The sequence below is a fragment of the Sinohyriopsis cumingii genome, chromosome 14, assembly GCF_028554795.1.
Source record: "Sinohyriopsis cumingii isolate HCF-2022 chromosome 14, ASM2855479v2, whole genome shotgun sequence".
Taxonomy (NCBI): Eukaryota; Metazoa; Mollusca; class Bivalvia; order Unionida; family Unionidae; genus Sinohyriopsis; species Sinohyriopsis cumingii.
Window position 1 is genome coordinate 24,010,217 of NC_142974.1, and position 15,013 is coordinate 24,025,229.

Below are 15,013 nucleotides of genomic sequence, written 5' to 3' on the forward strand. Positions count from 1 at the left end.
CTTATTCATCTGTATTGTCTATAAAAACGTTGAATGTCCAAAGTAATAAGATTTTAAATCTAATTTGACTACAATTGTTGATTCGAATTCTAATAAAGGTAACAATATAAATAATAAATGATGCATGAACGTCAATGAACGAATAATTCAAAGCCACACATACAGCATAATGACCCTAAAGACCGAATTTGGTGAAACGTTGATAAACTGCGATAGATAGATGATAATTGTAAACTAGACTTGTAGAACAGGGATGTAGAAGACAGAATGTAATGCCTCAAAAGATTTTAAATACTTGTACAGCATTTATAGTGCAATTTCGTTGATCGCTGATTTTCAAAAGTTATACGAAGAATTAATTGGAATTTCCGCGCTCTAAATCATATTAGAAGTGACCAGGTCTTAAACTAGTTCATGGACAAAACATAACGGTGCTAACAGCATAGCATAGCATATAGAACGTGAATTAGAAAGATTCTATGTATTTTGAATGTACTAAAACACTGCATTTCTCCTTCAATCATTCTATGGGTGTTTATTTATGTGCAACATTTTGGATATTTTCTTACTTGTATCCCAGCATTCTACAGACAACTGCTGCATCATTATTGTCCCACGAGTCATCACATACCGTGCCCCATGAATTATTGTAGTAAATCTCGACTCTTCCTTCCATGGGGGACGATCCTCCGACCAATCGAATATTTGGTCCTTTACATGGAATATAAAGCAGACGAGAAACGTACTGAATATTTTAACCTGAAGCAAACCACAGAGATTGGCACAGCACACCTTTTGGTCTCACCAGATAGAATATATCATCATATAGTCAATAAAGCAAAAAATTGAGTTAACTACCTTGCATAATTAGAGCAACCATAGTCAAGATGCAACAGTATTATGAAATATCATAAAAAGTAGAAGATAAATGTATGGCACCAGTGTTTTAAATGATGTTCAAACTCGACTGTGAAGACAGTTGCTTCTGGTTATAACAAAACTAAACTCGACAAGAATGCGGAAAGAACGGATGCTTTATATATATGCTAGTTTCAATTCTTGTTTATCAGATTATCAGACTAGCGCCACATTTCAGGAATTTTAATTTTTCCAAAACATACTTAATAATTTTTTCGGAAAATTATTGTATGGTTTCAAAAAACTGTCAGGAATAAATGCCAGGTAATGCATCCTTTATTAAATAATTGGGTAAAGTTTATCACATAAGCAAAGGATCACATGCCACTAAAAGTACATTTGATAGTTGCAGTGAAGTATATCGGTGCCATTGCATTATCCAACCAATCTGTTCCTAAATATTCCTGTCGTTAATATTTACAAAGCAGGATGGATATAAATTATGGTTTCACTGACCACATCTTCGTCTCAAGCCGCATGATTTCCTCTATTCTGAAGTGTCTAATCAGAACAGTGTATCAAGAGGCTTGTAACAAAACTCGACAACATATCTCGGAAGACGCACAAAGGAAGAATCACAAACAAATCGACTTTTATTTGAAACGCTAGAAGGCAGGCCACCATAAATCCTTTGACTAATATATCTCATCTAATAGAACATAATATGGCCACTCTTGGCTATTCAGCAGAGTAAGTGTTCTTTCCGGAATTAGTTACACTCATTCTTAGAAAATTGGAATCTATTAATCTTATGTTACCTGTTAAGGCTCGTACAAACTCTAACACAAGAAAGAGTGAAAACAAAAAGCTTTGAAAAATATAATAATTTTTTTTCCATAAAATAGTCTGTCAAATGAACAAATATGAACTTAAGATTTTAAGAACCAAATCCAAATATAATCTAAGAATAATCCACGAATAAAATTGTAGAAGTCCTAATAATAAAATGTTCTAATGATTTCAAGTTCGAGTCCCGACAAAGAATCCAAGATGGAAGACCATGAAGTATACTGTAACCTGTATTGTGTTAAAGACTACAGTTCCTTGTAGAAACTAGAATTATCATTCCGGTTTTGGAAATCCGATTACATTTTTGTAAGAGCTGTCTTTGTTCAAGAATTTCGTATGAACACGTATTTTCCAGGAATTTTTTAAAAATCCTTTAGAATCCAAATCATTTGAAATAACTCCAAACGACACAACATACACTTTCCAGTGTAAAGAGAAAAACCCACCTGATAATATTTCTCGAAAACAAAGGTTATGTTGCATTCTAAAACGCAATCTGGAAAATCCCTAAGTTGCGAAACGAAAGGGGGGTCACGTGATCATGTTTATATCACGTACGCTAAACAGGACCCTGACTAAAATCAATCATTTTACTCTAAGAAATAAAACAAATTGTTTTACATCTTTGATCAGGGAGTCCCAACATGACCTTGACAATAGCCAATCATTTTAAAATATAAATAGATCTCATTTACGTGGCTGCTACTAGTTTTGAATCAAGGTCAGGATTTGGTCAACATTTGGTTTTTATTAAAACGAACAGTCAAGATCAAACTATTTTCTGGAAAAAGTATCATCTCCAGTGTATAAATTTACTTTACAATGCATGTAATGAAAAATGAAAAAAAATTAAAACTGACAAACAAACAATTAAATAAAAATAAATATATACTAAATCAGATATATTTAAATCAAATATACATAACTATTAGAAAATGCAAATCGAAATCGGGAAGTTCAATGTACTATTACATAATTTTGTAAAATTACTACTACTAGTACTATTACTACTCCTACTGTCGTTGTTGAATGTATCATAATATAACACGTTTATTCTATGTAATAAAAGTATTTAAAAGTGTTATTATTCGTTTTTTTTCTCCACAGTGGCATGTTAGAGGTGACAAATAAATAAAATAAATGTTAGGAAAAACATCCCATAGTGAAAGTAAGTAAATACAGTGTATAATTTATCACAGGTCGTTATGGCCTTTCCATAAATTCTTCTGGAGATTTAGGATAAAGACATGTATAGATTGTTTTTGTTTTCATCTTTAACATCATGTGAATCTGTTGAAGCAAGCCAATCTTATTAAAATTTCGAGTACTAGTTTTAACGTCCATACATTGACCTTGTTCATTTAAATATTTTACCCTGAAATGACGTATGACTGGCAAAAGAGAAAGGTGGAGATACTGACAATGCATTTCTTCAGAATGATTACTGAATGAGTTGATTATGATGTTAGACAATCTTGAATATTCTATAGCATCCTGTCCGCCCTTTTACTAAGTTAATAAATGCATGACACTAATTTAAAGTTTATGTCCGGATTGAGCTATGTGATGTATATTGTGGAAATAAAATCATTATTTCCTTATCAGAGCTCCAATTATTCTCGGAAACATTGGACTGAGTGTCTCAACAATATATTGTATCTATAAGCACCTGAAACATGTCGCACATTTGATAATTCCAACTGTTTGCAATTTGTATATTTAATCAGCGTAGGGTATCAGATCTGAACTTTATACTGAACTATCAAGACTTTAGTACTCTGAGTTGTCTGCGAATGATTGTTTTCGTATCCTACATCCAGTCCATGATCATTACGCTGGGTCATCAACGCTCTACACTTTGTGGTATATAATACCTTATTCTGACTGTAAAGGAAGTAGTTAATTTGAATATTATTTATTGATATATGCATGTTTTGTAAGCATGTTGGTGTACATTTGAAGCATCTTTTGAAGTAGATTCGACTCGTACGTACCACAACGTACCCCAGCACCTTCAGAGTGGGCACAATTGTGAACTAACCATCCACCATGTGGGCAGCTGTATATGGAGCTTTCAGATCCACGGCATCCAACATCGTCCAGAAAAATGCCAAGATTCTTATTTTGGCCATACCTTGCACAGCACACTGCAGTTGCACCAATGACGCTGGTTAAATGAAAATTAGAATCGTTGTATCAAGCAGATAGCACTGCGTCACTGGCATTTACTTTTCTCTCCATTATTAAGATAATACTTCTTATTTATCTGTATTGTCTATAAAATCGTTGAATGTCCAAAGTAATAAGATTTTAAATCTAATTTGACTACAATTGTTGATTCGAATTCTAATAAAGGTAACAATATAAATGATAAATGATGCATGAATGTAAATGGACGAATACTTCAAAGCCACACAAACAACCCAATGACCCCAAAGACCGAATGTGGTGAAACGTTGATAAACTGCGAAAGATAGATGATAACTGTAAACTCGACGTATAGAACAGGGATGTAGAAGACAGAATATAATGCCTCAAAAGATTTGAAATACTTGACCAGCATTTATAGCGTAATTTTGTAAATCGCTATTTTCAAAAGATAGACGAATAATTTATTGGAACTTCCGCGCCCTAAATCATATTAGAAGTAACCAGGTCAGCAGGTAGTTGACAGACAAAATATAACGGTGCTGTCATAATATAGCATATAGAAAGTGATATCCAAAGACACGAATCAATTCTTTGTATATTTTGAATGTACTAAAATATTGCATTTCTTATTCAATCGTTCAAGGGGAGTTCATTTATGTGCAACATTTTGGATATTTTCTTACTTGTATCCCAGCATTCTACAGACAACTGCTGCATCATTATTGTCCCACGAGTCATCACACACCGTGCCCCATGAGCTATTATAGTAAATCTCCACTCTTCCTTCCATGGGGGTTAATCCTCCGACCAGTCGAACCGGCGGATTTTGAAATGCACCTTATAAATAAACATGAAGACAAAACGTACTGCAAAGAAAGTGGAACTCAGTAAAATATTCTGATAAAATAATCTGCCCTATTGTCTCAAAGCATTCTGAATCTTTAAATAAACATTATGATTTGACATCGAAAAGTAAAATCAGAAGAGAGATTTATTGTGGTTTTACAAACACATTATTGATATTTTGTACAGCGATAGATTTCCTTTCATATCGTAAACTATTCTAACTATTTCACCCAACGGTTAAACACAGTAAATATAGTAGAACGAGTATTGAATCAATTTGACAGACGGCAAAAACATATAATCTGGTAGGATTTAAAAAAAAAAAATAATAATTGAGAATTGGTTTTAGAAGGTTTTACTTTAAAAGTCCCAGCTAATGATCCATTCTCGTTTTTCACTACTGTTATATGGTTTGTGCTAAATCAACACAAATGTAACAATCGAAAATCTACCAGTATTATCATAAAATTCCTCTAGAGGAAATTATGCCAAAATCTACCAGTAGTATCATAAAATATCGCTAGAGTGAATAATGACAAAAGTATCCAATAGTGTCATAAACGTTCGCTAGACTGAATGTATCCCATAGTATCATACACTTTCATACAATTTCGTTAGAGTGAATGATGGCAAAAGTATCCAGTATCATTAGAGTGATTTTTGTTATATCAGTTGCGTGCAGATTCCAACAGATTTTGTGCCTTTTTATAAGCGGCGTTTTCCTACCGTTTTTCTTTAACCTCTAGGACTACACAACATATATTAGAATTTTTGGCAATTGTTTCCTTTACATTTACTTTTGTAGATGGTAACCCTTACTCGGAACTCTCTATCCAGCTTTACAAATATAATACGTCTGCCTCTTTTAATTTCTTCTTTTATGTGTTTCGAAATTCCAATTGCTTCAGCCGGTTTGGTTTAGACGGCCAAAGTGTGTCCTGTCAGGTAACCGAATACATTAAGCAGTTATGTTGATCTGATTTACTCATGACGTGGTTAAATCAGCTTTATGTCAATTTGTATTGGATTAATAATATTTTATCCCATCATCAAACTTTATAAAACTTAGGTCAAACTTTGGTTTCTTTTTCAGTGATACATACAATTACTAGCATGTAATGCTCTTTTAAAACGTGTTGGTTCCAGCAAATTCCAAAGTCGATTTGTGATAAAAGTAGCTTCTGTCATAAAACAGGACCTTCTCAGTAAATGTCAGCATGTTTTAAATCCATTGTTGTCGTTTTCGCTTTCACTCTTGTTAACATTGTCATACTGCTACAGGACATAACCTAACTGTCATCATCTTGGTTGTTCGTATACGTTTACGTTTGTTCGTTTATTCTTTCAATTCAGCGCATTTTAGTGCTTTTCCTGTGCAATCGTTTTCCACAAATAATATGTAGTTTTCATTAAAACCACAAATTTACTTTTGAATACATTTTCAAGCGTTATAGAAATCTAGCGAATACATTACACCTAAGGAAACGTCTTTTATGTGATATCACCAAGGATACAAGATACATATTCTCCTTACAGGCATTGTTTATTTTCGTTGAATAAATAAATGCATCTAACATCACAAGACCTTTACCATGTATTATATGAAATGTGTCTCTGCACAGCAAATTGCAAATTGTGGTGATAAAATTGTCGGATCAATGCCTAAGTTTACTTCGATGGAGGTTTCGTGTTTTTAACAGCCACAATGGCATAGTATTTATATCTAATCATTTTGATTCACTCTTTTCAGTCCTCATATGAATCAAGAAACACATAAGTAGAGCGGGAGAGAGAGATTTAGCTTACACAATACATTAGACTGGCTCATCGAAAACGAGAATCTAATCCCTTTTAACAACAATGACCTAAAGTAAAACTGACTGAAAGCAAATTCGCATTAATCATATGATCTATTTATATTAGTATTTTGGATGTATATTTTTAGTTGTTACCATGCTTACGGGTATTGCATTTTATATGCAGTAATGCTATAAATTAGTGTTGTTCCGATTATCGATTATAATCCATAATCAGTTGGTTGTGTGAACCAATTCGGTAATCGAGTGTGAAACTCCATAAACTATTGCATGGTAAGGGAGATAACTGTGAAGCGCTCGGCACAGACTAATTCCCTCCCCTTGTTTGTTGGAAAGAAAACCGAAGATTCCAAACAAACGTTTTAAGACGTCGCTAAATATCTAGCATACACGTACCATGCATGAAAATGATCCCAAAATAATATATCCATATCCTGGAGGAAAAGCGCGTTCTCGTGTTTGGAAAAAGCACAGGAGGGTCCACCGAAAAAGGAGAATTCTTTTGTGTCCTTTGTGCTTTTTTCTTATATAGCATGTGTTGTTTTCATTAAAATACTTCAAATTTCTTTTCATAATTAAGCTCCATGTCATGTGAATATCATGCTTGAAATAAATTAATGATCGGGATATTATATGATGTAAAGGTGATCTCTGAGGTTTGTTACAGATGTTCCCTGAGTCATGTGACTATTTAAAAACAAAAAATGGCACATATTAAAATGTATAGATTAAATTTAAAATATATGTGCAGATTTAGAATTAATTTAAATCCTCATTTTCTTGTCTCATTTTTTATAGTTGATTTGATTCAATTGATTCAGTATTATTATGCATAAATTATTTGTTGTTTACTTTTATTTCAATATGAAAACATTTACGTCAAATACATTCCAGGAAATACTACAAATTTGGCCTTTCATCTTGGTCATGACTACAATGAAACGGAATCAACAAGAGGTGCTGATGTTCCCTCCCCACCCAAACAGACTAAGATTGATGAACAATTTAAGAAGCCAATGGAGAGGATGTCAGCTACAACGCAGAAAGAAATTGAGGCCACACTCTTGAAACTCATTGTTGGCAATGTTCTTATACTAAACCTCGTTGACCTTATATATTTTAGAAACATTGTGATGCTTCTTAATCCAAAGTAAGTTTTGAATGATAACACTATAAATTATTAATATTTATTTAAACTGACAGTGAGAAAACAAAAAAGTGTTAATCCACTTGATGTCAACACTGTAAGGTGTTAAATTTTTGAATTTTCATACCTAAATTAGGCAATGTTTCATTAAATATAATGCTTTCCTGTCTAATTAAAAATTCCAGAAAGTCATTGTTTTCACTATATTTAGACACAAAGAATATTCCAAATACATGTATGCTCTGCTTTGTTTGCCTACCATGACTAAATGTTTCAAACTTTACATTTTCAGGTATGAAATTCCAGGTCGTAAATCAGTGTCCTCCAATTAGCTGAGAAGAAAGACCAGGCTGAGAAAAAAAGTGAACGAGGAACTACATGATGTTCTTGATATAGCTGTTATTCATGATGCATGGACTTCATTAAACATAGAAAGTTATAGTACAGTGACTGCACATTTTATTTCCAAAGACTGTGAATATAAAAGTGTTGTGTTAGAAACACGAAAACGTGAAGGCACTAACACTGGGGAAAACAAAAAAGCCTGTTGGCCACTAAGAGACGATGGAGTCTTCCAACACCAGCTGGAATAACTGATAATGCAGCCAATGAGATAAAAGCTTTTGATTAACTTTAATGGTCTTGATTGTGTTGTTATGGTCCAGATTCAACCTTATTGTGACAAATAAGTTTTAGCTATACCAGAACTGTCACGAATCATTGCAAAGGGATGCAAACTTGTGACCTTTTTTCATCAAAGCACAAGCATAAATGATTTGCTAATGAGTAAGCAGCAGTTACTACTTGACGTAGTGCTAGAAAACACAAGCTCAAGATGGATGTTCCAACTAGATGGAATAGCTCTTACGACATGCTTGAAAGACTGCTTGAGATGACACCTGCAGTGATTATCAGTGACCCAAACATAAGCAAATCAGCAGCCGTAACATTGAAACATTATGTATATAATGTGTTCAATATTACTCAAACATTTTATTTGAATTTTATTGTACCTTCTCTTTAGCTTGTAATATGGATAACATTTTGATCTAGTCTTAGATTTTTTAAATCATTATGTGACTTTGCTGTTAAACTATAAGGTTAATAAATGTAATCATTGGTTGTTGTTTTGTTTCAGTTTAAATGTAACATGTCAATTATTGGGTCATTGTTAGTGCAATAATCAGTATTCTGAAAAATGACATGATCTGTACGAGTCAAACCTTTAATTTTGTTTAATATGGAAGTTTATCTTTAGCTGTTCTATCCTAATATAATTACATGATTTTGCTGATAAATTGTTCAGTTAATAAATTGGAATGTTTGTTTTTTTTTTGTTTTTTTTTTTTTTAAATTGGTGTTTCTGTTTTGTTTAAATCTAAATAGCTTTGATTGTGGTATTAGCAAATAATGTCAAGCAAACAAAGCACGTCCTTCAATACTTTAAACCATAGACAAATCACATATCAATACAAGTGTTCTGGGGGATTGCAAAAAAAAAATAAGCCAAAGAAAGTTGTTTTTGCAGAACAAAAAGAACACAACGCAATAAAAAATGTAATATTTTTATGGGTTTACCATATATATATATATATATATATATATATATATATATATATATATATATATATATATATATATATAGATATATATATAAGAGATTAGCCCGGTACATTTATTAACATTTTGAACTCTTGAACAAAGATAGAACTCATTAACAAACAAAATTAAAATTTACTTCAAGTAACCGATTATAATCGATTATCAGTAAGTTGTGTGGAACCGATGATCGATTATCAACTTCTAGCCGATTCCCATCACTACTATAAATGTCAAAATATAAAACACACTTCGTAATTTGTAGCATTTAAAGAAACGTTGAAGGGTGGCACGATTTCAAAATTGATATTCAATTTGAATTTAGCAGTTACCTACTATTCGTTGTTCTGTGTGTTCTACTTATTCCTATGCTAAGATATCACTGAAGTGGTTATGACTCGTACGTACCACAACGCACGCCAGCACCTTCAGAGTGGGCACAATTGTGAACTAACCATCCACCGTGTGGGCAGCTGTATATAGTATTTTCATATCCACGACATCCAACATCGTCCAGAAAAATGCCCAGATTTCTATTTTGGCCAAAGCTTGCACAGCACACTGCAGTTGCTCCAACGGAGCTAGTCAAATTAAATTAAATGCATTATCTTTGGAATGCAAAGCTTATCAATGGAAAATACGTTATATTCCACGGTTTATCGAATCCCTGACATGATATCTCATATAAATTCAGAAATATTAACCGAGAGACTCGTATTAGTTACATAAACACGAATAAAAATATTCTTCATACTATAAGTCTTGCAACTTTAAGTTATTAGACTCCTGTCCGATTTATATCAGTTGATTATGTTCTATATTTACGTCGGAACAAACTAAATGACTGATATATTGATAGCACTTGTTTGGACAATGGGTACCGCATGTAAGGCAAGACATTTACCTCGAAGAGACTAAGCTCCATATGTGGTACAAAAATGGATGCGATATGTTAATAAAACAACTTTTTGAATATACAGTAAGCATTGAGCAATCAGAATTGAATTGTCAAACAGTCGCGTTAAACAGTCGAAAGACTTTACCATCTTTCATTTGGACGCGATGTTCTAACTCCAATTTGGAAAGATCTGCAAAGGCTTTACTGGAAATTCCGTAACTGATGCATGTAAGAACTGAACAGAGCACGAGAATATATCAAAGACACACGATGTTTCAGAAGATACATAGGCATATTTCCAGGTTCTTCCTCCACCATTAATACTGGCCGCCATGTATAGCCTATCGTGTGCTGAAAAATGGCGTTAAACCCTACAACAACAACAACAACAACAACATAGGCATATTGCAATGAACACTGTATGTAAATCACAGACGCATTTCCGGCCTTTATGAATATGCTACATGGACAGGAGCTCTGGTTTTGTAGTTGAAGACATGTTTGTTTCCATCATCTGAATCGCTTTATGACTCACCTGAATCCCAGCATTCTACAGACTACTGCAGCATCATTATTATCCCAAGAGTCGTCACACACCGTGCCCCATGAACTATTATAATAAATCTCCACTCTTCCTTCCATTGGTGTAAGGCCACCGACCAGTCGTACCAGGGGATTTGTACGTGCATCTTAAAGAAAAGTCAAGATAAACCAGTCACAAAAACATGCCATTAATGGCAAGAAGTGTAATTAAAGAGAAGAGTCAGAAAAGCAAGACTTAAGGATGATTTGACAGACATGTCCTTGAGATGTTCTACATATCCTTTATATATACAAATGCTGAAGAAATAAAACACGAGAACCATTTAATCTGTATGATAACAGAAAGAAACAAACATCACCACAATGAATATAAAATTATATCGAGAGTAGCAATAAACGGTTATATATATATATATATATATATATATATATATATATATATATATATATATATATATATATATATATATATATATATATATATTATGCTAAGCAGTGAACTACTTGATTTTCTAATTAAAATAATATTGATATTTCACTGTAGTGAAAAAATACTATTTTTTCACAAAGGGAACTACTTTTTGGGGTCAGAACACACTTATCTCCCTTTCATTTTCTGTCGGTGAACTACTTTTTCCTTATGTACATGTCATTGTCTTATTAATAATCCCTGTCCATTATCTTTGACACTTGTAGTTTGTTATTTGAGAAACATCAGTCAATGTTTTATCAATCTGATGTGGAACTCATTTTGTGCGCAGGTACACATAGTACAGCAGAACATGCACGGTAAACAACTGACATTACCGTTATAAATCTGCTAATTCACTGTGTCACAAACTTAAGGTAGCCAACGTATGTGATCATAAAATAAAAAGAATATTTGCTTGAAACGAGTGAATAACGGATACATTTCATATCGTGGGTGAAAACCTCTAGTATTGAGTTTTTCATCCACTCGTTATAGCGTAACTTTAGCATAATACATTTTTTTTATTTTACATGAAATGAAAGGAATATTATATTACACAATTTCATATACGATTAGCGTTCCCATTTTATGAAATTGTGTAATATGAGAGTCATAACTAGCATATGAGTATGATCTCTCCATTATTTCCTTACATTTCATGTCAAAAAAAAAAACTGCTCAAGTTACGCTATAACGAATAATGACAAAAAACATCTACTGTCTTTGGATGGACCATTGTTATGATGCGCTAGTAAATTAATATAACCTCTCATCACAAGACACATTTGTAGAACGTCTGCATCAATGACGCCAAGAGACAAAAGTCGTTTATAACCTTTAATCAAAACCATTTGCTTTCTGGCCTAAAAGCAAAGATGCAAAAAACAAACAAAATATTCTTTGAAACATTTTCGTGCTTGTTGCATATGCAGTTGCTTGATTACTGTAGGGTTCCAACTTAGTAGAGGTTCAAAAATGTTCCGTGCCTTACCGTTCGCTTTGGTAAGGTACTCCTAATGCGTTCCTTTCATGTTGTGGAATTACGTGTTTGTATTAATTTTAAGAGATTATCTTCTTGAAAGCATTTTGAAAAAATATTTGTTTGATGTTCTCAGTTTTGGATTTTAACTCTTTGTCTGGATTATTCAATCAGTGTTATCCGTAAAAATGTTTTCAAAGATTCTATATATTGCTATATGGCCTTCTTTTAACGTCTTTTTTGTGTTTGGAATTTCCAATTGTTCCACTCAATTTCAACGTTGGCAATCACAATCTGTCTATTGTCAAGTTACTTTGATATCCATATTCGTATATATTGATACGTGATGAATGTTATTGCCTGCCATCATTCAATTTCATCAGAACCTTCGAGGTTTCCATCTGTGTTCCATGTTCGTATATATTGATATGTGATGAATGTTATTGTCTGCAATCATTCAATTTCATCAGAACCTTCGAGGTTTCCATCTGTGATCGATATCCTTTCTAGTCTTTAACTTAATTATAAACCTTTCCTTTTGCCTAACTTGTTTTGTTATAAAATTATTTTTATTTCATTAAACCGTATACTTTCAGATTGTTCTCTATAAATTTCTCTGAAATCACAACATTTTCAACCTTTTACACGATGTCATCCCCTCGAGTATTTCACGCACTATATCTATCGATCTATACTCTACCTATATATCTATAAATCTATCTACTTATATGTATGTATATATATATATATATATATATATATATATATATATATATATAGAGAGAGAGAGAGAGAGAGAGAGAGAGAGAGAGAGAGAGAGAGAGAGAGTGAGTGAGAGAGAGAGAGAGAGGGGGAGATAGAGAGGGGCACACAGACAGATATATAACTGTCAAATATAGTTCAACACTTGTATATTTCTATTATACCCATCGCGCTAACTTTAGCTCACCATTGATCATAAAATCACAGATATTTGTGATGTCTAGGTACGTGTGTTCTGTTCTTTAAATCCAACGTGTTTGTTGTTTTGTCTGTTTATCTTATCGCCACCATTTATGTACATGTTTCAATGACTGATGTTTCCGAATGCTAGCATACATGTCTTAATGTTTTTTCTGTCATTTGCTATGTTATAGGAAGGCGAAGGAATAATTTACACCTAGTGTTTAGGTGTAATCTGCAAGATAAGTAGACTAACATATAATGCAAGTACTTTTATTTTACTTGAATTTACTTAAATATAATAGTTACTTCATATACTGACACACCATGTGCTCTTATTAGTCTTTGTTCTCCATAACGTATACCTTTCATTTATAATCGTCGAAAACTGAACTTGTAAAGTTAATGGTTCTTTATTCTATACTATTAATTTAGCTTTCAAGTTTTACTGTAAACAAATGTGCTTGGATACTCGTAACAAATATTTTTTCTTTTGTTGTTCTACTTTATATTACACTATTTTACCAACTTGCTGTCAGACTTGTGGCATATTATTGAAATATAGTCATAATGGTTTTTTATCTGTACATCTGCGCAAACCAAGAAACAGAGAGCAGGATATAATCTTCATACCAAATATCAACAAATTAACACTTTCATTACCTTCATTCTTAACCTTCATTCAGCTAGCTTTCACCGCATTTTTATAATGTTCTTGCTTACAAAGCAGGGTTTTGCTTTATGTATTTCTTGGTAAAACCGTGAAATATATATGTTAATCTTTTTGACATCGAATCCAAAGTAACTTGTGCCGTTATACATAGCTTATAAAGCAAAGCTAAACGTAAAACATTGTACTAACTCTTCTTCCAGTAGTGTAAATAAATAGTCAAAGTCGGTTGTATACATATATGGTATAATATATTGTATAGAAACAATAATTAAAACATATCAACTGTTCAGCCAATGCAATAATAGTATTCGTGTATAGTGTATATATGTTTTGTCGTTTTATGAGCAAGAGCCACGATCCTGTATTGAATCAAGTCGGACTCTTCTAGGATGTTTTGTTTGTTTATGCAATAGTTTCTTGAAGTCTGACTGGACAAGTAATTTTCAGTGATCTTCACAAGCACCGATCTTGCAATTCAAATATATATTTTTATATGCTTTTTCTTTATTGTCTCTCAACAGCTATATAAGATATAGACAAGAATACATAATAGGCCCAAATCCTATGCAAAAGATCGCTCATTGAAACTGGTGTCCCAAACAGCTAGTTTCAAATATAAATGATTTATAATTCGGCTGTTGAGTTTACTTTCATATTTTGATTTCAGTATAATAAGTATATGCATCAAAGCTTTTAAGATTTTTATTATGTTTACTTTGACGTGCTGTATGTTGTTAGCGAATCGCAAATTGTGTCCATAAATCAGCCGGATCAAGTTCAAATTCAGTTTCCATGGAAGTTTTTATTTTGAAAAGACAAAATAGAAATCATATGTAAAGGTTCATGTACAGCTCTCACCTCTTCACATCCAACATGGAACGACAAAACATAAACTGTGAGAAACAGATGCAGCTTACTTAATACACTACGTTGACTTCTGGAACAACTGGATCTCTTTCTCCCTTTTAGTACACAGTACAATTGGTTAAAACAAGTTCCCAGTATTCACTGGCTCTCATTTCCTTCGTATTATCCAGGGGAATTAAAACATAAATCCTGACAAATAATCTAGAACGTAACCTGCGCTAAAATGAGTTTTTAGTGGGTAGTGATTTTTTAAAATTGAGGACGATTGTATTTTGTTTTTTTTTTGCCATACGTACAACTTCGCACTTTTATACACAAATAATAATTATATAAAGTACAGAATATAAGATACAGATGAAAGCCTTAGAAAAG

The 15,013-nt window shown here is 32.7% G+C and overlaps 1 protein-coding gene across 2 annotated transcripts in view; it reads right to left on the bottom strand.

Annotated features, from left to right (window-relative positions):
• The window catches only part of LOC149783427 (scavenger receptor cysteine-rich domain-containing protein DMBT1-like), a 47,598-nt gene that overhangs the window by 18,372 nt on the left and 14,213 nt on the right, over positions 1–15,013 (bottom strand). For both annotated transcript variants that reach the window (XM_089931650.1, XM_089931651.1), the window contains 5 exons: positions 10,701–10,854; positions 9,676–9,848; positions 4,542–4,695; positions 3,702–3,874; positions 570–711 (listed from right to left, as the gene is read on the bottom strand). In XM_089931650.1, the coding sequence (XP_089787776.1) occupies positions 570–711; positions 3,702–3,874; positions 4,542–4,695; positions 9,676–9,848; positions 10,701–10,854 (796 nt within the window). The remainder of the gene's footprint in view (positions 1–569; positions 712–3,701; positions 3,875–4,541; positions 4,696–9,675; positions 9,849–10,700; positions 10,855–15,013) is intronic.